The 26,085-nt window shown below is 40.8% G+C and overlaps 1 protein-coding gene across 1 annotated transcript in view; it reads left to right on the top strand.

Moving 5' to 3' along the window:
• The window catches only part of BMP6 (bone morphogenetic protein 6), an 87,154-nt gene that overhangs the window by 38,472 nt on the left and 22,597 nt on the right, over positions 1–26,085 (top strand). The window contains exon 2 of the mRNA XM_032689829.1: positions 23,247–23,439. Coding sequence (XP_032545720.1) covers positions 23,247–23,439 — 193 coding nt within the window. The remainder of the gene's footprint in view (positions 1–23,246; positions 23,440–26,085) is intronic.

The following is a 26,085-nucleotide window of genomic DNA, read 5'->3' on the forward strand; positions in this document are numbered from 1 at the left end:
CACTCTTCCCTATAATCTCCTAATCCTTGACTGATGGACATGGAGTTTACTTCTGAAAAGGTCTAGCTTTGACACAGATGTGTGAAGGCCATAAATGTTGTGGTTTTTTCCCCAAAAGAGACTAACTTTCCACTTTATTAAATGCTCGAGAGTCTTTTACATCAAAAATCTGTTACAGATTTTTTCCTAAGAACAAGCACTCTTTCCTCCTCCCACACAAAAAGTCCTAAGGAAAAAAAGAAATCTTTCCAATGTTCAATACATCAGGGTTGTGAAAAGGCAACTAGCCCTCAGCATATGGGTCACTTTTATGCTCCCCAGGACTGGTACTCATTGCTCCGCAGAGCTATAGCACACAGGCTTTGCTTGGACATGCTAAGACCACATTTCAGAAGGAGGAGGACTTACTCCACATCATGTTTTCAGTGCTGATGCCAGATGCTGATGTTGAGGTATCCCCTGTACTGCTGTAGCTGTAGGTGTCTGTTACAACCTGTCTTCCCATTTTGGCATGAAGAGCTTAGATGGTGGGTTTATGGCAGAGCCTGAGTATGCTAATACTAGGCTGGTACTGGGGGTAGCTTAAGGTCATGATGTGGGCTACAGACTACCCCCATAGCTGGTTACTCTGTGCTTTCCCAGGGTGCAATAGATTGGTGCCACTCTTGCTTTGTTTATTGCTGGCTGGGATTGAGATTCCTGGAAAAACTTGTCACTGAAGGGAGGAGGAAAAGAGAAATTGTGGGACACGTGGTTAGTTGAGCACTTTTTAATTTGGGAACATCAAGGCAGACTCCCAAGCTTTCTTCTGATAAGATGAAACACTCTAAACTGTGTCAAAAAAGGAGGCTTCCAGAAAAACATCTGAATTTGGATTGTGGCTCAGACCTTGGCTTCCCTTTTGACCTTAATGTAAATCATATAATTTCCCCTAAGAACCATAGGGGACCTTGCCCTTTGAACCTGTGGTTCTTGGCTCATCCCTCTTCTGGCTTTCCTGTTGAACTCCTAGAAGCCATTTCTGTTTGCTGTCAGGTTGGGGAGCTGACTGCTCTGTCTTCTGAGTGTTTCACAGAACAATAGGCAAAGATTCATTAATTCATCTGAAAGATAGTTCTTGTTTCTGTCACAACAAAATTTTTGCCTTCCTCCTTTTTTTGGTCTGCCTTGCTGGTTTAAACTCTGAATGACAATTCTAAGCCTGCTTAGCTAATGTTGTGTGAAGCAGGGAACATTTTGGAGTAATGGAGGGAGGATTGGCAGTGTTTTCCCAAACTCTGGGAAAATGTGTGATTTTAGGGCAGGGGAGCCTGCTATCACCCACTGAACATCCTGAAACTCCTCTCTGGATCAGGAGAAGAGCAGAACTGCCTCGCTCACTTCATTTATAAGAAACAAAAATACAATGGAAACCTTCTTGCACACAGACTGTATTATGCCACATGCACCTATTTGTAACATTCAAAAGCACTGTTTTTTAAAAATATTCACTGTTTTCAATTAATTGATCAGAATTCTGTTAACCAGCTTCACTTGCACTGGGTTTTGCTTTCTCCATCACTTCTGTATAGGCCAACGTGGATACTATAGTGACTGTGTTAGTGAAAGCTATCATGGAGGGCTTCTTATTTTTTTCTTTCTGTGATGATTATAAAAACTTCACGTTTCTTAAACTGTCCATGGCATTTAGTGCCCTATTATTTTCCTGCTTTACAAGCAGGAAGGGAAAAATGTATATTTTCCTTTACAACAAACCAGCCTTTGTCAGATGTTGACTCACTTTGCCTTGGTGTGCCGGACTGCTGCAAATGAGTTCATTGCAAATGTCTCTAACAGTGTGTAGTTCGTGCCTCATGTTTTTTGGATTATGAAATCATGTACTGATATACAGGTATGAGAAAGGCTCTGGATCCATTCAGCAGAGATAATTATCTATGCAGTAATTAGCTTGAAAAGGAGACTGGGCATAACTGTTTCCCTGTGATAACTTTACATAGTTCAGACATTGAGATGCTAATGTTTTTTTGCATTACACAGGTTCCTTCTCCTCTCATAGCTTATCTCTGTCTTAAATGGTTCAAAATAGATGGCATTTTAATTGTGCAGATGCATCAGATGCTCTGGAATGAAACCAGATCTTTCCCACTGAGGGTCATGCTGAAGTTTTCATGTAATGAGAATGACTATGAATCAATTACTTGAGACTTCATTATGACGAAAGAAAACAAACACGGCATCAACAACGAGTTTAGCAGTCTTTGTTTCAAAAAGGAATTTGCAGAACCATTTAAGGCAAAATAAAATCCCAGAGAGAATCATCAAAGGGTTCAAATGAGAGCATAAAATACTGTACAATGAAAAATGTCACAAGAGCTTCAATGCCTAAGATATGTATGTGAAAAATTCCAGGCTGAGCCTTCCCACACTATGGGAGGTCATCAAGTAAAGCAGAGTTAGCTGTTTCTCTCCAGTCAAAGCGACACATGACTTCATTTGGGTTTTAGTCTCATTACTGCTGAAGTGTGAAGTGTCAGGTTAAAAAGACTACACGCTTTTCACCCATAGGGATTGCTCTGTTTTAATGGGTCAGGTCAGCGCTATGGCTCAAAACATTGCAAGCCATTAATGTTTAATACTTTTTAAACTGAAGTCCTTGAGAATACAAAATTAACCCTGTGGATGTCTATAACTGGGACTTCTTGATATTCAGCCATTTCAAGGAATACAGTGGGCCATTACTGCTGGTGATGGAGAGCTCAAAAAAACCCCAGAAGAACATATTTTTCTCAAATGCTATTGTTCTTTACAGAGTGGTCCTGGCAGTCTGTGCTCTTGTGTCCTCAAAGGTTGCCAAGATGAATTATATTACACAAACATGTCGTGAGATGAGAGCAAGTGTCCAATTTAAGTCAGGCAAGAAAGTGCTGCTACTTTTCCCCCAAGAGCTTCCCATTTCTGACTTTACCTTCTACATTCCTCCTATCCTATACTGAAACTGAAAAAAACCCCCGCCAACCCAAACAAAAAACCCCCCAAAACCAACAAAAACCCCCAAACCAAACAAAACCAAACCCGTCAATAGCCCTTACCCAGAAGGATGGAGATTTCTACCCCATATTATTGCAATTTTAGTGGCAAAAATAGCAGACAGAAGTGCACCCCTAATGCCCACAGTTTAAAAACCCTTCATGAGCTTCTCAACATACTACACAGCTTCTCTGGTGGCATTGGTGGATGTCTAAAATGTATCACTAAAAGAAATTGGTGTCTTCTTCTGTATTGTCAGCAATGTTACTTTTGTAAGGGTTTATCATGCCTTGTTGACTCTTAATAATTCAGAAAGGACTGGCTAAGAAACTGCTTAATATACTGCCTTTTTTGGAGTGGCATGAGCACAACTTGCCTTAGTCATAATTTTAAAGGAATGCAATAGTCTCTGCAATATAAAATCTTTAGAGGAACAAATTTTTATGGTGGTAACATTCTTCATTTTTTTAACCTGGAGTACTGGGACATTTATTTCAGAAAAGCATAGATTATGTCAGTGTTGAGTTTGTGGCTGTATAAAACAGTGGGAAGATGAGTTAAATTGGTGTATACTGCTTTGTGGCTTACTTTTTAAATGGTTTAGTAAAAGGAAGCACAGTTAATTAAATGTCTTAAGATTTAAGATCAGTGTTGTTCTTCCAGATGTATCGTCTGTTGAGGTCCTGTCATGGTTTTTGTTGTTGAACGTCAAAGGAAGTATTCTGATCAGCAAGGCCTAATGGAGGGATGTTTCTAGAACATGATTATGAATCTTGTAAATCTTTACTTTGGATCTTTTCAGTGTCTTGAAGCTTAAGAGAGTGTATCACAGTCTTTTACTCTGAACTTAGTACAACAAATAGCTCAACTGAGACTCTGGGTTTGAATTTTATTTCTTTGTAACTGAACATTGGTTCTTAGGAAACAGAAAGACTAAGAAAGATATTGATATTTCCCCCTCACCACCAACACTGGAGTTGTCTATTTTTATTTACTTTGAGAGACAGGGGAAATTGGACAATTGGCTGAACCACAGTAATCAGTATCACCCGCTTCTCATTATTTCTGATGCTTCCTTAAACTTCTGAAATCTTGAGACAGTAAAGAAAGCACAGTCTTTTTTTTTTTTTTTTTTTGAAAACCACATATAGTCTGGCAAAAATTCCAGTGCTTTCAAGCAATGACAGGATATACACTGTTGTCTTTGATCCATACATCAGGAAGGGCTTTGCCCCCTACCCCATCCCTACCCTCCTCTTCCTTGCAGTTTAACTTGGGCTGTCAGAAGTGGTTTCAGTGTATAATTCTTTGCAGATAGAAGTAGATTGATGTCCCTACAAGTGCCAATTTGTCTGTCAGTCCCCCCCAAAAAGCTGGTGGTCCTGATGTTTGCATCCTTCTTGCTTTGTAGCAGATGACCTGTCCTGAGGAAAACTGGAAGAAGAGTAGCTCTCAAGTTGGGAAAAGAATATGCAGCATGGATGTTGGTTTTGATTTGTGGTTAGGTGCAGGCAGAAAAGAACGAAAATGTGGTTCAGAAATCAGATGCAGACAACCACTGTTCTCCTTGGAGGGCTTCACAGAAAGCATGTATGTGCAGGAGACACTGCTGACCACTGACCACAACCCACTCACCACCCATTAGGGATTTTCAGAATCCATAAGCAAGCCAATGGCAAGAGATTTGTATCTTTTTTTTTTCCCCCTGAGGAGGAATTTATTGTGAGTATCTCTTTTAAGCTTTTGCAGCTGGCGAGCTGGGTTTATATCTGAACGTGAGGCTTCATCTGAGCTGGGAGGGGGGGTGGAAAAGGTTCAATAGACAAAGAATGGGGAGTTTATGCTGGGCATTTGCAAGTTCTTCCTGGGGATTTAAACTATTTGTAGATCTAAACCTCGGATTCAGCTGCCCTATGGAAGAGGATTTGTCTTCTCTGTTTTCACTTCACCCCCAGCTCTTTGAGTGTAGCAGCATAAAGCTTTGAAAATACTGCACTGAACAGTCTCAGTCTTAAATGGCTTTATTTCAAAGCTGGCTAAGTCTAGGCACGTGGCTTAACCCCGTTCAACTCCAACACGTCATATGTGTCTAAGCTTGCTTAAAACTTGCATTCAGAAGTTAAGGATGCCCCCCTGGGATCTGGGCCAATGCTTCCAGCCCATGTCCTGGCACTCATAGCACGCTACGGGATTGCACAGAGTTGGCAGAGTGTGAGCATCTCCCAATCACCCTGAACCTGTGTGAACACTAGTGTGACTAGTCAAACTTCTCTGTCTAGCATCAGTCCTCTTATTAGCCTTGACCACATGTAAAAGAGGCCAAAATTCACATTTTCACTCTCAGAAGCTTTTCACAGCTCTGTTGACTCTGTCTGATGTGCTTTTCAACTGAGTTTGTATATAACATAAAAAAAATTATATAACATAATAAAAATGTACATAACATAATAAAAAAACCTTTTTCTCCTTGTGCAACTGTTGAAAGCTAAATTGAACATGCAAAGAAGTTCATTTTTCCAAAACTCTCATTCCTTGCCACTGCTCTCCTGGTGATGCAGGTGAATATGCTGGGGATGACGAGGGAACCCAGTGACTTGTTTCCCTTTCTGACTTTCCAGGGTGCTAGAGAGAGAGCCACAAATCATCTCCTCTCAGAGACCAGTGGTCTCTGACAATGTAGTATGCAAATGTTCTGGTCCATGTAACTAGAAGGAAGGTTTAACTTTATGTGAATTTATTTTTTTAAAAATTGTCTTGATCTGTTATGTGAGAGGCAAGAGACGTGAATGAAATATGTCTGCCATGGAGGTGCTTCTCCCTTCCTGATGGAGTTAGTCTAGCACTATTTCTGTTGGCTGGATACAAAGCTATGTCCCTCTCTAGATAATAGCTGGTGGTATGGAGGACCTGAGAGCTTTATGATGTGAATGCAAGCTCGACATACAAGAAAAAAGTGAATTCAAACTTCCATGTAGACATGCCTACTACCAGTCTCTCATCACCAAACTGAATGTGAGCATTTATGCCCTATCCTACTACTTTTGCTTTAGTGAGTCTGTGTGTGAGAGCAAGGGATCATACACTTGTAAGGAAGCAACTCAGTTGGAGGGTGCAAAGCCCACATGCACGTGACATTTTGAGTCATGGCAAAGATGCAGCCAGTAAGCAGGAGAAAGAAACATAGGAACTGTAGCTCGTCTGTGGTTATGCTATTGCATATGCTGATCAAATGAGAGGGAAGGTTTCACTCCTTTATTAATTCACCTGCATTTGTACTCGATTATGCTACCTGCTGCAGAGCCTGCTTATAAAACACAGTTATATCTGCAGGAAAAATTAGGAAATGACCTGAAAACACATTTTTTACACTGTTACATTTGTAACCTAGATAAAAATTTAGCACCTATACTAAATGAATAGTGGAGAGTTGAAATAGATTTTGAGCTAAGAAGATTATGCAGTATTTGATCATGTATTTTCTAGTCTTTCTGAATGCCTATTGCTGTACCTTGTGAAGTGAACGCTATTTTCTGCAAATGCAAAATTATGTTGCAGTTTTCTGCTATCTATAGGAATGCAAAATGAACTCTAAATATATGGAAACTTTCTATTACCTACACAGACCAAAAAGCAGATGTCAGTCGTGAGTTAGTCCAAGTGAACAGCCAAATAAAGTTCAGCCAATGTTACTGGGAAATGAGGAAAATTAAGTAGAATATTTTCCAGCATTAAATTGCCTTGCTTCTCCAGCATGCTACTGGTATTAAAAATATAGATTTGTTACGCATGCCAGCAAAATATTTCATCCTGTAGAGAGAAGAGCATTGTGATGGAAACTGCAAAATAATTTAGATTCTGGCTTCTTAAGGTCTTTCCAAGGTATTTATTGGGGGGAGGGGGGGGAGGAAAGCAAACTGCAGTTGGTAAAATAACTTGGAGAAAAGTCTCTTTGTGGAAAGGGATTTTCACAAGACTCTTAACAATGGCTTAAGAATGGAACGAGGTTTTCATGAGTCTACCTATTGCAGTTTTATGAAACGTGTGGCTATTACATCACTTAAATAACTTGTCCTACAGAGCTTTTAGTTTGGGCACTGTTTTGACTGCAGTACTTCAAATAACTCAATAGTGTCAGGTGTGGTTTTGATTGAGCCTTCTTGCCCAACCAGAGGCAAAACCTTTTGTGTTTCTGATAACAGTTTCAACTCAGCTGAGTTCTTTGTGAATTACCTGAAATTACTTAAGTGTACTTTTGGATTCTACCTGATAAAGCAGAAACCTTTGATGAAACTAGTCAGGTTTCCCTGACCTGTTTCTCTTAGCTTGCTCTGCCCTCTGTTATGGGCAGTTTTATGCAACATGATGCAAGCGCTGTGATCCACCCTCTTATCATCCAGGGTTTTGTGAAGCTGGGCTTAAATTGTGGGAAAAACCCTACCTGTGTCTCTGGAAAGGACTTCTTTTGGGTGTATCCATAGGAAGAAATACACATGGTGCTCCATGCATCTCAAAGGTCTAGCCTGTCTCAGTGGTGGTGATTATATTTCTACCTGTTGTGATATCAGCGCCTGGAAAGTACAGTGGTACCACCACACAGCACAGTGCTGTTAAATTTTTTGGACAAGGGATTGGTGCTGTTTTGGAGGAACTGACCTCTACAGATCTCTGCACCTCTGCTGATCTGCTGACCTGTGGGGGTGGGACTCCCCTAAGGACAACAACCTTAGGGAGCACCTAGCACTGCAGCTAGGGTCACAGATGGGATTGGCTGGGCATTTTGGGACAAAATTTTGTTTTCTGCTGAAAACTACAGTTTTGTTTGAAACAGAAGTATTTCTTAGGAGCAGGCTGATTTAATTAAACAAATAATCAGTTATACAACTTCAGAATAAATGGAGGTGAAATTAGGGCATTTGTATATTTTCATCTATTGTCTTCTGTTTTCTTGCAAGCTTGAGTTTTTATCTACTGTTAGCGTGAAAGCTTTTGCTTCAACAAAACATAATTTCAGTATTTTTGGTTCACTTTATGATAGTTTGGTTCCAGTCTGATGTTAAACAGCATCCATTTGGAAGTGTTGAGGTTTTGGAAATGGAAGCTCCATTTCTAGCCCTGTTATAATCCCAGGATCCCAAGGTCACTAGGTGTATTCCTGACCTTCATATTTTAATGCTTCCCTGTAAGGCATCTAAGCTGTGATGGTATCCATAAAGTTTGTAAAGTATTTCTAATATGAAGTAAAAACAAACAAACAAACAAAAAACCTGCTTATTCAGTAATATTCCCTATTGAAGTGCTGCTTCTAGTAGTGTGGAGTTGAAGCAAGACTGTAACATTCTTAGCAAAGGTGGCTGCACTGGAAAGGGATTCTGAGGGGCAATTTCTTGCTGTTCCTTAATGCCAGTAGGTTTAGACTTGTATGGTCTATGTCCTTGGACATGAAGAAATGAAAGGTAGGGATAGAAGTAATATTTGCTGTATTCTGAATATAACATATATCTGTCCAAAAGTCTTTTGATTCAGCCCATATTGGTTATTTAAGAGTGTGCAGCCTTTCAGAAACTTTTTTTTTCTTTAAGAAGAAAACTATTCTACATCAGAAAATGCAACATTAAAGCTGCATGTACAAGAAATAGAAGTTTTTGAGGAAGAATATAGTGAAAATACATCCCGTAGACTTACCTGAGCCATATAGAAATGCAGCTTTAGCCTCCTCTACAGGCTTCTGCACACAGGACACCATGAATATGGAGCACAGAATGTTAACTTGAGAGTTGGTTATTTGTTTATATCAGCAGATAGTAAGTGCAAAGGCATTTAACTCACATAAATTTTTCTCAGTTTTTTTGTATCCATTTTCATGTTTTGTTTGTAGGACTCCTGAAGTCCTGCTGTAATGTGAGTAAAGTTGCTCACACTGAGACATCTATAGATGTATTTTATTTTAAAATAGCAAAACTGTTTTTTATTCAAAGTGAGTCAGCTTGTACTTGATTCCACCCTTAAATATGTATCAGTTGAGAAACTTTATCAGTGCACATTTTACTGTTAGCAATGTAACCAAAACTAAAGCGCCTTAGCAAATCCATCTAAACTTGTATTTATTGAAAGATAGATGGGCTCATATTTGTCTTTTCTCCATGCCATCAATTCTGAAAGCAATGTGACTTTTAAAATGGATTTCAAGAGGGAGGAGGAGACAAAATCTCAGAATGTTTGGAGATCCCTTGCAAACTTAAATGTAAAGCTGCTGTATATAGAATACTAGAAGAGGGAGGTAAAAAGAGACTCTACCTTCACTCTGTTCCTTTGCATCTTATCCAAAAAAGTGTAGGAGTGGGCTTTACAAGGGGCCATGAGATCAGTGACCAATAGGCTTTGGCAGACACTGAGATTGGAATAGCATTTGCATGGTCTAGCACTACTGTGGAGTGAAAATGGTGGCGACGGCCTGAGGGACAGCTGGGAACTGGGACTTACTGTAGGGGCTCAGGAGCTTTATATTGAATGAGGAAAGCAAAAAGGAGGTTGTTTAATTTGCAGAGCATTCAAATAACCCGACTGCCCATGGGAAGGTTGTTTCCGTGGAAGGTGCTGAGCAGCAGCAGTCCATGTGCTGAGATGCTCTTGAAGGCAATCAGAGACAGGGAAGGGGAGCCCTCACGCCAGAAATCACATTTGAATGTCTCTTAAAAGGCTTTCCGTCACACTTTTTTCTGTGTGCAGAGGACAGTTGACTTTTTTTAAAAAGTAAATAATCCTGCTGCTTCAGGTACATGTCTAAAGACCTTGATGTTTAATCCCACAGTACTTAAACAGGATTGATTTGCGACACTGAGCCAAATCAACTATATGACTGTAGTAAATCACAGGTGGTAATAACCTTATCTCAGGTCAGTCAAGCTGTCAGTTATCAGACCTCTGCCCATGCCCAGTGGCATTTTGGGTGAAAAGCAACTCGGGTAGGTCCTATGACAAGCAGTGCATTAGATGCAGGGCAGCTAGCTCCACTGCTGCTCTGCTGAAGAAACCGCAGAAAGGCAATAACAGAGGAAAGAAACTTTTCATAAAATTAAGCCAGAAATATGAGGTTAAAATATGTACTCAAAAAGGTTTGTATCATTTTTGCTGTTGTTGAGCATCAGCTTTTTTTTTTGTATATAGAATAAAATCTTGTGTTTGAATATAAGTATTTCTTCCCACTAAAAAAAATCTTATTATTCAATTTTTGTTTTCCCTAATTGGAAAAAAAAAATCAAAAATCCAAAATATTAAGAGCATAAATATGAGAAAAGCGTTTCTAATGGAAATACCTATTAGAAAACATTTTTTCTTTACTAACATTTTTTTAAGTCCTCAACCTTATCTCAATTCCTACGGTAGAAGCTGAGAAGTCTGTTTCACCCAGATGCTTTCTGGCTCAGCCTAAAGCAGAGTTGCTCAAGCTATTGATTTTTTCCACATGGTGAAGGCAGAAACTTTTGTCTTCATCCCGTAGACAAAGTTTTTTAACGCTAGATGGAAAGATCTTCTAACAGTTTGAATGGATGCTATCCCCAGTAAGATAAACCTTCTATCTAAAATATCTTCCAGCTCAGATTTTCCTCTGATGGAAAGATATCAAGTGATTTTTTCCATGCATTTGAATACCAGGGTGAAAAATAATATTGCTAGAAATTCTTCAGGATCTTGAAATACAAAGACATTATTATCCAGGTTGGTTTTTTTTTAATGTCTTCAGATGAAAAGCGTGGGGCAGAAAGAGTCTGCAAGGTTATATACATCAACACCTCACCAAGACATCAAGCATGTGGAATTCTATATTGCAGTGATTATGTTCTAAAGAATGCTCGAAAGAATTCTCTTCAGCTACCCAAACAAGTGCACATATATCAGGTAGTCACAGGTCTTCAGAAAACAAACAAAAAAGTCCACAAAATAATCCCTTCTTTAGGTGGCCTGTTTCCTGTAATTTTCTAGCTAGCGTAAAGTAGCCAAAATCTGTGGTCTAGACTGGTTTGTTCTGCAGGGTTTTTTTTTTCTTGGGGATTTACAAACCACAGAGAGTTGGAGTGGATCAGAATAAATATTTACTCATGCACCTACTGATGAGAGCTTTCAAAGTCCCCAGTCTTGTTGCAACACACATGTGAGCATTAACATTCACATAGGTTAGGTAAATACAAAAACCTACATCTCCCCCAACTCAATATAAGTTTAATGGAGACAACACTTTAAATGTGGTGTGTTTTTCTTTTGGTGTCCTGCAGTGTTTTCTGCCTGGCAATTCTCTAAGAGATTGTTATGTACCAGAGAGCACATTTTTTAGAATATTTTTTATCCCCCTCCCTTAATATCAAGCATATTATTACTCATCTTGGAGCACTTTGTCACTGCTGTTTCTGAGTTGGAGATTTCTCTGAGTATGATAGCAGCTGCAGCTAATAACATCAATTATACAACATCGAAGTTCCTGTTCTCCGATTTTGACTGGAGGAAGTTCTTCACTAGGACATGCCATATAATTAATTGCCTTTTTTTTTTCTTTTTGGCATGCAAACGTTAGATAAAACTTTAGTCTTGCTGTGTCTATGAGAGAACAGCAGTAAAAAGATTCACTTGGGCAAACCACAACCCCACTTGCTAGGGTGGCTTAGTGTGCAAGTATGAAAAAAATTTAGTAAATGTGCATTAAAAGGGTCTGATGCTTGTCAGATCTCCCTACTGTCTACATGTTTGTAGAAAGAGTGTTTAGGTGTGCTAACATGATCCAAACTTTCTTATGGTTGATAGTTTTCGTATGAAAACACAAAAAAATGACTAGGTATGGCAGCTGTCTCCGTGGAGTCTTTTCAATACTGTCAGATCTATAGCATTACCATCCTACAGTAACTTTAAAGAAAGAAAAATATATTTTAAAAGACTTAAGGAAAAAAAAAATTTTAACCGATGTGCATAAAGTCATAAACTAAAACATAAACTGAATCATAAACTTAAATCTGTGTCTGGGCAACTTAGCTGTTGACATTAAAAACACTTCAGGCACAACAAAAGATAAAAGATGTATTTTAAGATGAAAATTTGGAATTTGTCGTAGATATTTATTTAAATTGATTTCTCTATATATACTTATCTATCCTTAGAGTCATAAGAGGTTTGATGTTTTTCTCCAAGGAGTGCATGTGACCAAGGTAAGAGAGGAGGACATTACTAAGAGAGAAGGAGTGGAAAAATAAAATCAGTGATGACAAGGCTGGTTTGGGTGGGGCAGAGAAATGCTGGGATGGCCAAACAGCCAGGACATGATTGCAAAGAATGAAGATATAGAAGCCAAATGTCTAAAAGTTAATTCGTGGGCAAACACATTCTCTTTGTTCATTTTAAATTCTGTCTCCAGGAACCTGGTAACTTAAGGAAAAGGGTCAAGATAAACTGAAAGCCAGAAATGCCAATATACTAGGATGTTTTTTTAAACTAATGAGGTTTATTAATTTCCTATTTGTTAACCTGAGGCCTTTTGGAGTCAATTTATATGCTATTACTTTAAGACCGTTTGTATGTAACTTTGATTTTTAAATGCCTATAGCCCAAGGATTGTTTTCGGTATTTGGTGAAAGTGAGGGGGGTTGGGGAGAAAGGGGGGAAAAAAGAAAAAGTAGTACTTGGCAGAGTCTGTCCATTTTCCTGCTGGATGTTTTTCAGGTGAATTACCCAGCTTTGCTACTGTATTAAAGTCAAGCCAGCTATGTGGAACTAAGGATTATTCCACAAATCCTCTGTTAATAGTTCTTTTAATGGTGCTTTTCCTCAAGTCTTACTTTGTTTCCTAAGATTTCCTACCCTGACTGGGAGTCTCCCATCTTTCCCAAAGCATTGCATCTCCCTGGCTTTCAGCCAGGCTGGGTACTGTGCTCTGCAGCCAGGAAGAGGAGCTGTGTCCCCCGCAGGCCTGGTGCAGGGCTGCAGCTGCAGATGGCTTTATCAGATGGACAGAGACATTCCAAGTATGCTTCTGGTCACTGTGGGATATGGGAATATAAAAAATAATGAAAAAGGAAGGCTTGGAGCAAAGCTGTTAGTCAAACTAGGGCTTTTTGTCAAGGTTTTTTTTTCTTAGTTTAATTTTTTTCTTAAAGGGTGAAATCCTTTACTCCTAAGCAGACTGTTAAAGCTGTGTGATGTCATTTTCTTTCCTTTTTAAAGTTGTGTTTTGCGCAGCTGAAAGGCTGAAAGGTAAAACTATTAATCACCATTTTGTGACCTCTGCTCCAACCGCCCACAGCGCCCACAGCGGCTGCAAATTTTTAAATGTCTGATGGCTACTTGGCTCTCTGCAGCATTGTTATGTTGGTCAACAGCAGATGAGATTTCAGAGATAAAAATGTCACCTCCCAAATTGCACCCGGCTGGCATGGACAATGGACAGATTAAAGAATGGGATTTCAGTGGTATGGTAGAACAGGAGAACTCTGTTTTTATGAGCAAGGCCTGCCAGGAGCTCCCTCTGGTTGACTCTGTGCATGGTGGAGACAAAACATGATATAGGGCAAGTGTGGGGAGAGTGCTTTGCAAGATGTTACTGCCTTGGAAAGAGGGACACTTAGATTGTTGTAATGGCTGTAAAATATTCTGAGATTTCTGTTTCTTGGTTTTTTCAGTTTTTGTGGTTGCTGCTCCTGAGCGCTCCCCAGCTGTGTTGGGGTTGCTCAGTGAGAGTCCTAAGAGCCTTCACGGCCCATCTGCCTTTGCTGGAGAAGGCTGTGGAAGTAGCAAGACTTTCCTTTTCCTTCTTCCATCTCTCTTCGCTCATCCCTCACTCTCTTTCCCAACTTCTTGGGCCTGAGAGAGTCTTGCCCAAACCATGTCAAGATGGCCAGGACAGAAGGACAGGGAGGAAGGAGAGATAAATAAGAAGAGTGGCAAGAGAAATAGCAGGTTTAGCAGGGGTACTCTGGTATTTCTGTGTAGCTCAGTGTCTTCCAAGGCTGTGTTTTTTTCAGTTGGCACAGAGAGTTGTCCTAATGCTCTGATGATGCTCAACCCTAGAGGTGGCTGAGAGTCCCGGTGACATGTTGGAGGCACTTCCTCCAGATCAGTGTGCCAAGCTGTCACTTAGTAACTGGATGCAGTGAGGGGGGTTTCGCTTCCAAACTGTGCTGCTCCTTGAACAAATATACATGGTCAGGAGTAATAATCTTTAAATTCATGTTTCTTCAAGCACTTCATGCATTTGCTCTCCTCAGTCTTCAAATCTGTGGCATCTTCTCACCTTGATTGTCCTAAAGAACATTTGCTCTGTAGTCATGTTAAAGGTTGGGGACTTATGGCATCTCCAGACCATGATTTTACTCTTTTTATCCCTGCTGTCACTTTCCACCCTCCTTAGGTGCTTCCTCCTTTCTTGTGTCTTCTTTTCTCTGGGTTATACCAAATCTGGTATCTTCCATGCTCTCTCACAGAGCACCTTGCCAGGTCCCCAAAGCCCGTGTTCTTTGGTGGTCTTTTGGCTGGACACTGCTTAATGCAGTCATTTTAAATTGGAGCCCTGTGTAAAACACTAAACAATAAGTGAGGCAACAGCATGTCATGGTGTCTGCTGGAGTCACAAGTCCTGTCAGCAATGGCAATACCATTACAGTGGTGGTGTAGGCTCTGGGACAGTGTGGAAAACTTTGAAGCAGGGCTGATTTCTTCTCTGTATTGGTGTCTTGAGTGTGCTGGATTAAACCTTTTCAATAATTTATAAAACCTTAAGCGCTCTGGGCAGTATTTTTACAGGGAGTGATTGCATTGTGTTCAGGAGATATCTTTCTCAGCTGGGCTATTAAATGAAAAGCTGAAACCTGCCTGTGATGCCAAGAGATGAGTGCTCAACAAAATGAAAGCATGCAACTTAAATTACAAACATTCTTGTGTTGCCTGCTTTCCTACTTGCTGCTGGTTGTTTCACAGTCATACCAATAAACATAAAACCTCATCTGTGAGAAAAGCAGAGGTAAATGCCCAGTTAAAAAAAAAACTTTCCCACTTTGCACAACCTGCATTTTGAAATTTGGCTCAAGCTTGGAAGTGAATTGATTTGTACTGCCTATAATTCCTGCAGAAGGACAGATAATTTTGAGAGATGATACGAGATATGCTGAGCAACTGATACACCATTTAAAAAATCCTGAAAACATTTCCAGACTGAGTCGGTGCACCCAAGGCAGCTGTGCTTTCAGGGAGCTGCTTGCCAGTGGCCATGCCAACAGGAAATGCAGCGTGACCTGTGGCAAACCTGGAGGGTGAGAAACACTACCAGAAGATTTCCACGGGTGGTTCTAAGTGTCCCAGGCGGTTGCTATGTGAGCAGGACACAGGAGTGAATGTAGAGCCAAGGAAGCAAACAGGAGAGGTAGGAGGATCCTCTTCCCACCACGTGCAGAGATGGCAAAGCACTTCTGGTCGTGTGTCCCTGCCGATGGGTCGACAGCATCGCCTTCTTCCTTGCTAGCTGGCTCTGCATGCATGAAACCTGGCTGTGAAATAGAAATGTTTTTTTGGAAAGCACAATATTATTCTAATCATAAATTATTTGGAAACACAATACAGAAATAGTTTTAGATCACTTCTTCCAGAGGGATGTTTTTGCAGTCAGGGTCTTTATCAACTTCTCAGTGGGAACTGCATTAATATTGCCACAAAAATGCAAACAGTAGTGCCTTTGATAAAGCAATTTGGCATCTCTTAAGCAGAAAGATATTTTGTTTTCCTAAGATATGACACTGTTTTCAGTGCAAGGACCTGCCATATGTGCCAGCATATGGAAAGAAAATGCTGGTTTTCTTAACATTTGTGTTCGGAAGCTGTGGGGAAGGAGCGAAGGAGGTGGCAGTGGTAGCGGTTGCAAAGTGATCTCTGTTATAGCTTGGGGGACAGCACAGGAAGCCCAAAAGTCAGTGTCGGTGGCAGAGATGCTGGTGACCTGCAGTCAGCCTCGTGGGCTTAGCTCCCCCCAGAGCACTCTGCCAAGGGCTCTCCTTCTCCTCAGTTTTGCTTTAACTCTTCCCCTCATGTGCCAGAGCAAGGCTGGTCCCACTGCTGCCTCTTCCCATTGCAGAGTGGAAAAGCTTTACTGGCCATACAGTAGGCATCTTGAAAATGGGAAAATGCCTTCTTAGTACTTTCTGGTGTCCCATGAGTATTATATATTTGATTAGTGCATTATTTTGATTTTTTGACTGCCTTTGGTTCAAGAATCCTGAAAGGAAGCTGTTGTGCAACTGTTTTAATCTGATTTTACAAGCTGATTCCAGCTTGATTCCCAGCACAAAGAAACAAAGAAGAACTCAGTTGTATTTTTTGTCCAAAAGTAAAAGCCCCTCCTCCTTTGAAGATTTTCTGTAGAGTGTTATGTTTAGAGAATGATTTACTATTGTTTAAATTTAATCTCTGTACTTACACTGGGATTGGATTAATGATGGGTTATTTTTCTGAGTCATTATTTTCTGGCACTCACAGCTATGGAGCATAAAGCCAGGTCTTCATTGGATGTAAACTGCTATCACTCCACTGAAGTTAGTGGAATAATTCCACTTTAAATTATGTTGGGCCAGAGATGATATTATAGCTGTTTTGAAGAAAGCACCCTTTTGGACTTTGTTGGCCTCAAATCTTCTAATCATTTTAGAAGTGTCTAGGCATTAACTACCAACTGCATTAGATTTATGGTAGCATGGCCAGTCCTTGTCTCCAGATCACCTCAGCTGGACCCAGAGGGATCAAGAAAAGGTGCAATGCCAGATTGAATCATAGGTATCTTGACTTTTTTTTGTGGTTAAAAACTGTATATGGGAAAAGTTCATCACTAAGGGCTGGAGACCTTTTACTTGCTCTTACCCGTGAGAATAAACTTTGATCTGTTTGTTGGGGGTGCTGTACTGCAAATCCAGGGGGACACATCTGGGAAGCAGAGGGGCTACCCCTTTTTTGGAAGCAGTTATTTTTGCTCATTCTGCTTTTCAGAAGTGGGTGAATCTGGGAAGACCTGGCACGTAGAAGAGCAGCAGCAGGAGCAGTAGGCAATGGACTTGATGGAGGGGATGAATCTGTCGCCACAGTTGGGGTGATGGAAAGAAAGAGGCTTTTTGTGGAGAGTCTGAGAGGCTGTGTGGAGTTGCTGTGATCATAGTTGAAGTTGCTGGGGTGAGAGCAAGATGGGAAGAAAGGATCTCCCCCACTCTTGTGCATGTTGAGCAGGGAAGGGTTTGCTTTCACACCTTGTATTTTAATGTATCTGAGTTTCTTCTCTTTTAAAGAATTTCCTTACCCACTACTTGTGAAATGGCTTGTTAATAAAACTTAGTTTTGAGAATGGGAAAGTTTTGCTTTTTTTGGGGTCTTTACAGTAAGGAGAAAATGGTCAGAGGTGGGACTGTTTGGGAGACTTGTTGTCTTTTTTTTCAGATTGACCTGATGGATTCAGAAAATACAGAGAAACCTTCAGGTATATTGTGGGCATCTCTTCAGAGGATGTGCTGCAAACCCCATTCATGTAAATCCATTGTGAAATAGGAGGCAAATTCTAAGACCCAAATGAGGACTGTGTCTTGTACTGAAGTTGGACATTCCTTCAGCTTGGACGTACAGACCCTTACATTCTTAGTGTCTTTTGCTTCTTTTTACAGCAACTTTGACCAAGGTTGAGGGGTTTTTTTTAAGCTTACATAAATTTTGAATTTTGTTCTGTGCAAAGTATTGTCAGCTACTATTGAAGAAATTCTGATGATGTAAGGTCACAGCAATAGATCAGATCAATCATATATGTACATGGTCCATTTATTAGAGGCTACTGCTGGAGCTGCAGTAATGTTTAAAGTAATTGAGGCCTAATCCACTGCTTCATTGCTCCAGATGTGATAAACGCTGTTGACATAGTGCAGAAATTGATGACATAATACAGAGAAATTGTCTCTGCACTGTTTATGTAGCTGTTGAGGTGAATCTCCTGTTAACAATTCTGGTTTTCAGGTGCTTTCTCATTTTATTAGAGGGGAGATCAGGTATGAAGATGGAGAAGAAATGAGTAGGAATGGCTTACATTTGCGCTCAAACTGAATTCATGAACACTTATGCAAAACTCGCTTTGCATAAGCAGGGTATGAATCCTGGTTACTTTTTCTGGAGCATGGTAGCAGTGGTCCTGCAAAATCAAGTCACCATTGAAGATCTTGGCATGCAAAAGATTCTTCAGAAGTTTCACCTGTGCTGGGGTCAGGATGGATACAGAATGTACCATTCTAAATATTCCTATCTCATTTATTTGCAACCCTTCTCCTCTGTGCCCTCCAAAGTAGCCAGATTGTCATGGAAATCATAATTGTTTATATAGAAAATTTATTTAAAAAAATTACTTCTGGAGCCATAGGTTATGAGCCTACCTGGTAATTTTTTTGGCTTTATTACCTAGGCTGTGAGCTAAAGACTTTCTTAAGCCACCATTTTGACTCTCATGTGAGCATGTGACTTAACACTTTTCTTAACAGCTGAGAGCTGGAGAAAATCACCAAGTATCATGACGGTGCTGCCATTCTGAGTGAAAACTGTGTTTCCACAGGAAAGGCTGTTGACCTGTTATTTCTGCATACCAATTTCCTTTAGATCCTAAAAGAAATGCTGAAAATTCCTATGCAGAAGAAGAGTTTATTTCCATGACTGTCGTTAGGCTTACATTTCCTTTGGTCCAAGGTGTGTGCAACATAGTCAAATGCAAGTAAATGGTATAGTTACCAAAATAGATGTGTTAATTTCTTAATTAATTTTTTCTTCTATGCAGTGTTTTTAAAGTAACGAGCATTGTAAGCAGCATGTTATTTTTAAACCAAGGACATTTTGTGCTGAAATTGGCTATTGCAACACTGGGTTAGAATTAGAATACACAAAATTCAAAACCACAGTAACCCTAATTTTGCCATTCTTGCCTTTTTAACTGCTCAACAATAGTGCTGTGTTTGTATAATATTTAAAAATATTTGTTAAGGGGAATGTAAAGAGCTACTGGCAGGCTTTTCTGTTAACTGTTTCTGCACATTCATCCACTCTGCTCAGAAATAAGCTGTAATGAAAACTCAAGGGTGAGTACTCCTGGTGTCCACAGCTCACACCTCCTTTGCATTGCAAGCAAAGGAGCAGCTGCAGCCCCAGCCAGGACGGGGGCAGAGACCTGCATGGTGGAGTGGACAGTCCCTTTGGCTCAAACCACATACACCCATGATGGGCTACAATCTGTTTGATATTTCCTTTCTGAACTCCCCCTGATACATGCATACCTGGTTTTGTAGTCTCCAAGGACTTATTCCAGCAAATGAATAGTAATGTTCAGGATAACGTAGTCAAATCATGAACATGAGTTTTATATGGGTATAGTTCGTGTCATGACCCTACAAACCCTAGGTTTGCCTGGCTTGGTCCTGAGGTTCTGGCCAGCATTGTGGGGAGAGGCTGCTTCCTTCCAACTTGACCCAGCTGTGAGCTGCCTGATTCTCCCTGCAAGAGCTTTGCACAGTTGGGACGTGCATATGTCCATCTTCAGACGGAAATTAGCTTTGGATTTCACATGTCACCGGTCAGATTGACCTGAAAGAATTCATGTGGAAAAAGTAATATTTGGAAAGCAGCTTGAGAAATGATTTCTTCTTTTTACTATTACCCTGCATTTTGGTGTATTCTGTCTGTATTTTGAATATGAGGTCATATGATGCATTGTAACGTGATAGCAATACAGACTGGGTAATCCTGGGAACCAGCATCTTGAATCTTGCCTTTCCAAATTTTACTGTTGTAAAACTTGACTTCTTTGTTAAAAATGGACAGTTTCCAGGGAGCAAAAGAACTCCCAGAGAAGAACTGTTGGCATTTTATATTTTTAAGCTGTCTTGCTGAATGAAAACAGTTGATTATTAACTTGATGGTGTGACAATGAGTATATAGAACTTAAATATCTCACCACTCCCACAAAGAAAAAAAAAACCACCCTCCATTGTATCATGGGAAGATACATAGCCAGAAAAACTTTCCAACTCGTTAAACTTTTATACTTGCTTCATACATGCTTAATGTAGTCTTTTTTCCATCCTATGATGTTGTTGGGCTGCTGCTGAACGGATCACAGTGGAGGGGGGCACCATCAGTTTAACAGTATTTCTTTCTGAATGTGCTTTTCTTATTACAGAAAAAGCTGAATTGCTTAATCTGAAGGATTAAAAAAAGGTTTCCTTGTTTGTGCATTTCAGGTTGTTTATTCTGCCAAGCCTGATAACGAAATCAGTCAGAATGTTTCCCCTGTAATCAGTTTAGTCAGCTTCTGTGATTGTGTGGCATATTCGGACAAGGGCAGGGATAAAGGAAGAAAGTTTTAAAAAACAGGAAAATACTATTGTAAATATATCAGGCAAGTTATAAACTGGGAAAGGGCAATTGGAGTCAAGCATCATACCTGCTGCTATTTGTCATGCTCTATGGTAGATGTTTTGGTGGGTTTTTCTTCCTCTGTGGTTTGTGTTTGACTTTTTAGACGAGGAGTATGGGAAAATACTGATTTAAAGGACTAGAGTTCGGTTATACACTTTTAAACTGTGTATTTTTTAGTGGAGATGAGTGGAAATTAGGTCACTGTAGCTGACTTGAGGTGAGAAAGGAACAAAAAAACAGTGATGTTTGGGCTCATTTTGAACCTTGTGCTGTGTGGGGCGGCTCCAGGCTCTCCCTTCTCTGCACTTGGAGAGGCCACATTGCATCTTGATGTGGGGCAATAGCTGACAGGAAGCATCGACTATTCCTTTGCTGTCTCTGGTGTAACTTTAGTTTTCTGGCGCCCTGATGGAGTTCTGTTGCTTACTCTGGTTGTGTCCTTCCCCTTGCTCTTCCTGCTTCTCCTTTATCATCCTCATCTGCGAGCCTGGGGAAAAGCTGCCTTGCTGCACCTCGCCCGCAGGTCAACTCATCCCCGTGACAGCATGGGAGGGGATGAGGGTTTCAGCTGGTCATTGCACTCCTAAGCGAGGATGTAGCAAGTTCTAAATTGAGAACTGTTGCTTCATATGTGTGCCTCTGCAAACCCGTGGATTTAGACATTCCCTCACCATTAATTACATCCTCTTGTCTTTTAGCAGCAAGTAAACAGGCCAAGTTGGGCATGTCATTCTGCTGCAAGCAGCCAAGCGCAGTTTCTCGTTGGTTGGATGCTTGCAAGTTTCTCAAAGTATGTGGCTACTCTCTTTTGGGAGGTGCACCCCGTGGGACTCTCCTCAGGATGGGGAATAACCAGGCAGCTCAGGCCCCTTCTTGGAGGATGTATGTGCAAGTGACGACAACCAGTCTGGTGTGCCAGAGTTGTTCCCTATTAAAAGCAGGGGCAGGTGCTTCAAAGGGAAGCCCAGATCACCCATAACTGATAGGCAGAGGGATAATTCCTAGGTGGCAGTGGAATTGAGTGGCCTTGGTGCAATCTCTGACGAGAAGCTGGGTGTCAGCACCTCTTTTCTGGAAGCTACAGGGTCCAATCACCTGCATTTGTGAGTTGTTTGGCATCTAAGCTGCTCAGACAGATGCAGTGCAAGACTGACAAAATTGGCAGAGGCATCTGACTCTGGCAGCAGTTTGAGGATTTGCCTGTTTGCCTTGTGGGAGCCCTTAACACACCATCTCCAAGTGTGGTGTCCCAGAGAATGCTAAGCAGCAGTCATGCAGAGGTGAAAAGATTTCCAGGCGAGCTTCAAAGAGAAGGATGTGACTAACTGTCTTGCAGGGAGCCAGGATGTGGACCCAGCCAGATGAGGCAGCTCACATGAAAGGGCTGCCAAAAGAAAGGGAGAGGACAGACGAAACTGGGACTGAGGGATGAGGAGGAACAGGCACTTGGGAAAGGTAGAGAGGAAAGTCTCCACAGGCTCTTTCCAGCAGCTGGGAGATGTCTGCTCTCCAGGGAGGTAACCTGTGGGTAAAGTGATGAACCTCAAGCACATTGGTTGTCGTTCCTGGCTCTGCTGCAAGCCTCTGCCACCTGCCCTTGGACAAGTCACTCTCCTGGTGACTCAGTATCCCAGCTGTAAAACAGAGATTGCTGCTTACCTCATGGGGATGTTGTGAGGGTAGGCTTATGGATGCCTTTGCAATTTGATGTATGAAGCTGGGGGGAACAACAAAAAGTGACCACAAAGACAAACATGAAAAGGGACTTCTTCTTCCCTTGCTGCCTCTGAATATACTCATGTTCCTATTGATAATATAATGGTGAGTTATTCATCACTGACATATATGCCTTCAATTGCACTGGTGGGAACAGTTTTTTGGATGTAATTTTGTATGTTTTAATAATATGTTAATGTTTTAAGCAATTTCTAATAGAAAATTAGAAAAAATAACAATTAATCAAAGTCAGACTAACCAAGATGTAATCAAGCAATACGAGAGTGGAACTAGAAGCAGAGTTTTTAAAGGGAACCTCAAAAAGAGAAAACACAAATCCTGAGGCTTAAAGAAGGAATTCTGTTTTGCGTCCGTCTTAAATCCTATAGCTGAGAATGTACCTGAGGAAGTCTAAGACCAGAAACCAAAAGGGGTCACTCATTAGCTCTCTCATTCTCAAATAAGCTTCTGCAAAAGGAAGGGGAGCTCTGGTTAGCTTTAACCCTTAAAAATAAATGTCATGTTGATTGTATTCACCCACAAGGTGGTCCAGTGGCTATTTCTGGCTTTTCAGGGAGCCAGAAAACAGCACATTTTAGGGCAGTTAAAGTATTGGTTGACCTGGTGCTATGGCATAGTCTGTGCCTTTATGTGCTAAACCAAAATGGAAGTACTTACCTCCTCTGTTGGAAGAGGGCTGTGAGACTTACGGAAATGCTGTAAAGAATGTGGAGATCTGCAGGTGGAAAATGCTGGGGGCGGTCACAGCTTCAGAGTTTTACACGGGCAAAATTCACGGTCATATTTCACCTGTCAAAGCTGACTTTTCTCTAAAAAATAAAAAAACCCAAAGGAATTGGCTAGAGAAGAGGAACATTCATCTTCTCTTAGTGCTGTATTTTTAGGCCTTTAATTGCATAAGCTTTCCTGGCACTTGCCAAGGCTATCTTTGGAGAAAAAAATAAGATTCTTGGTGGCAGCATGTGGAAACCTTTTGTTGTTAAATTTTAGTCATGGTTCCTTTTTTTCCTTTCCTTTCCTTTTCCCATCTGCAGTTGAGTACGACAAGGAGTTCACACCTCACCAGCGGCACCACAAGGAATTCAAATTTAATTTGTCTCAGATTCCTGAGGGGGAGGCCGTCACAGCCGCTGAGTTTCGAATCTACAAGGACTGCGTTTTAGGAAGCTTTAAAAACCAAACCTTCCTTATCAGCATCTACCAAGTGCTGCAGGAACATCAGAACAGGTATGCAGGAGGGCCTTGCTCTGTGCCACCAGCTGCTTTCCTGGAGAAGGCTGAGCTTTGCACTAATGTTGAGAGGACTGAAAATAAATATCAGGTTTGTTAATGTTAACAGGGTTATGTTATTACATGGTCCTTTCCTTATGGGAAATGGGCATGGTAGAGTGCAAACGGACTCCAGCCAGAGAAAGTCCACAGTATTGTAGCCTGGGGTGTGACTTAGCTGCAACCTTTGTGTTGTCTTTAAATAGAGAAAGAATCTGATGAGAAGCAGTAGATTTTTAAACCAATGCTGGCATTGCACTTGTGTACTGAAATACACATTCTGCCTTTCAACTTAATCCTACCAACATAAAAAGCATAGCCTGTTTGAAAAATACTGGTGATTAGTTCAAACTTGACCTGCTCTCAGCAGGACTTAAATTAAAGTAAATAAAGCAGAAGAAAATTCAGCATGCATTTTGTATATGCAGGTACAAAATCACTCCTTGACTTTCAGTGGCGTTGAGAGACGCAAAAGTGAGAGAGGCACAGTAGAAACTTGGACACAAAAAATCCAAACAAGTGTAAATGGAGTGATTAATTTAAAACCTGTAATGTTTCAGATGGAGGAATCATGTAAGGCTAAAAGATGGAAATACACGGTCAATTAAATGTCGGATTAATGCGGTGGTACAAAAGGGTTTCATTACTTGTCAGTACTGTAACTGTTCTTCTGCTGCAGGCATAAAAAAAAAGAAATCAGCAGTGCTAAAAAAAAGCTCCATTTGTTTTCTCTGTGAAGGTTTCATGGGTGTTTTCCTTTCTGCTCCTTCTTTCTCCAGCCTTTCCATTGGTACCATTTGGGGCACCATGAGCCTTTCATGATTGGCAGTTGTGAAGGCAGGATTAAATAGCTTGTGATTGTTCTGTGGGGAGTGTGGCCTCTGGGGAAATGGAGAGAAATACTTGGGTGAATAGATGGGGAAGAAGGTGTGAGTTTTAAAAGATCAGTGTTGTACTTCAAGTTGCAAATTGCTGGAGTGCCTCCAGGAGTAACGTTCTTGCTGCTTAGGATGTTAACATCAATGCCCACTTGTTACATCAAGAGCTGATGGAACTCCAGATGGTCATGCAGATTTCATAGATGTTAGCTGTATTGTTCATTTAGAGCCACACTGAATAAAAAATGGCAAGTGTTGGTCTGCTTTAGATTCCATAAACAGAGATCCCACCTCTGGAGCTGGAGGAGAACCTCTGCCAAGTGTTTATGGAAGCAATTGATACTCTGCTCTGTGACGGTCGCCAAAGCAGGGCACAGAGTAGGAGAACTGTCAACTTTTATGTTTATGTAACATTTTTTTCAGAGTAAACTGAGCAAGCAAATAAGACATTGCAGGAAAGAGAATAAAGTACAGGATACGACCCCTAATATACCCCATTCCTAACAAGTTTACAAACTCTGTTCTGAAAATGACTGTGTGCAGCAGTGATGCTGGAACCTTGTGTCTCTGTTTTACATACCATACCAGAAGCATGCCAAAATCAGATTGCTCTGTGAAGCTGTGATGTGCATCCTTTGGCACTGGGCACTTTGGCATCTGCATGTGCTGGACATCACTGGGTGCTAGAGACTTCCCTATGGACAGAGCAGAGGCAGCAGCTTGGGTGGGGACCACCAGGGTGGTCTCTGTCCAAAGCTGGCAAGTCTTTTGGGTCTTTCAATTCCCTTCCATCATGTTCCATCTGCCGTCGCTGGCGGCCATGCTGAGGGGATCCCACTGTTGGGACTGGGAATCATAAAGTGGCTTCCTCCAGATCCAGACTGCCAGCAATTCACTGTCCCTCCTGACATGGGCTAGGCGTGAACCACTGACCGAGGGATGAGTGTCTGTAGTTCATTACTAACCTCTGACTCATCCAGTCCCTCAAGGCTCCCTTTTTGTTTCTTTTTCTTCTTTATTTATTTATTTTTACTGGGGGGAAGGAGGGAGATGTTTGGCTAAAGCAACTTGTGCTTCAGATGAGTCTGTGGGAATTGTCACATCATCCGCACAGAGGTGGGCAAGATATGGCTCAGAGAGTTTTGCAGCTGTAAAAAGGACATGCCCTTTTCTACCCTTTTTTTCCTTTCAGCTTAAAGGACTCTTTCATTTATGGGTAAAATATAAAAGCACATATGAAAATGTATGTGCTTCTGTATAATTACATGCATAGGTTTGTATTCTCTCTCTATATATGCATATATATACATATATGCATATATATACATATAAATGACCCCTTTTATGTTAAATATATGCAGGTGTTAAAAGACAGTTAAAATGAGATAGGTGTCCTGCGCGGACTTTAGCCTGTAAACATTCTTGAAAATAAATACTAAAAAGTGGTATTTAGCTGTTCACTAATATCTCTGCATGGAGAGGAAAAATGCCTCAGATTCTTCTGGTGTGCCTTAAGGAACTATATTCTTTTGAGTCGTTTTGGGTTTTGATCATCAATTCACTTACTTGCTTTTACTGGGGGGGGGGAAAGGTCCCAAATACTTTTTTCTCCCCCTTTTGTCTCAGTGGATTAATTTTCCTGTTCAGAACACTGGAAGGTTAAATTATAAGAAAAAGAGTGCAATGGTTTTTGAAGGAACTTGCTAAATATTTGTAAGTCTTCCAT

The sequence above is a fragment of the Chiroxiphia lanceolata genome, chromosome 1, assembly GCF_009829145.1.
Source record: "Chiroxiphia lanceolata isolate bChiLan1 chromosome 1, bChiLan1.pri, whole genome shotgun sequence".
Lineage (NCBI taxonomy): Eukaryota > Metazoa > Chordata > Aves > Passeriformes > Pipridae > Chiroxiphia > Chiroxiphia lanceolata.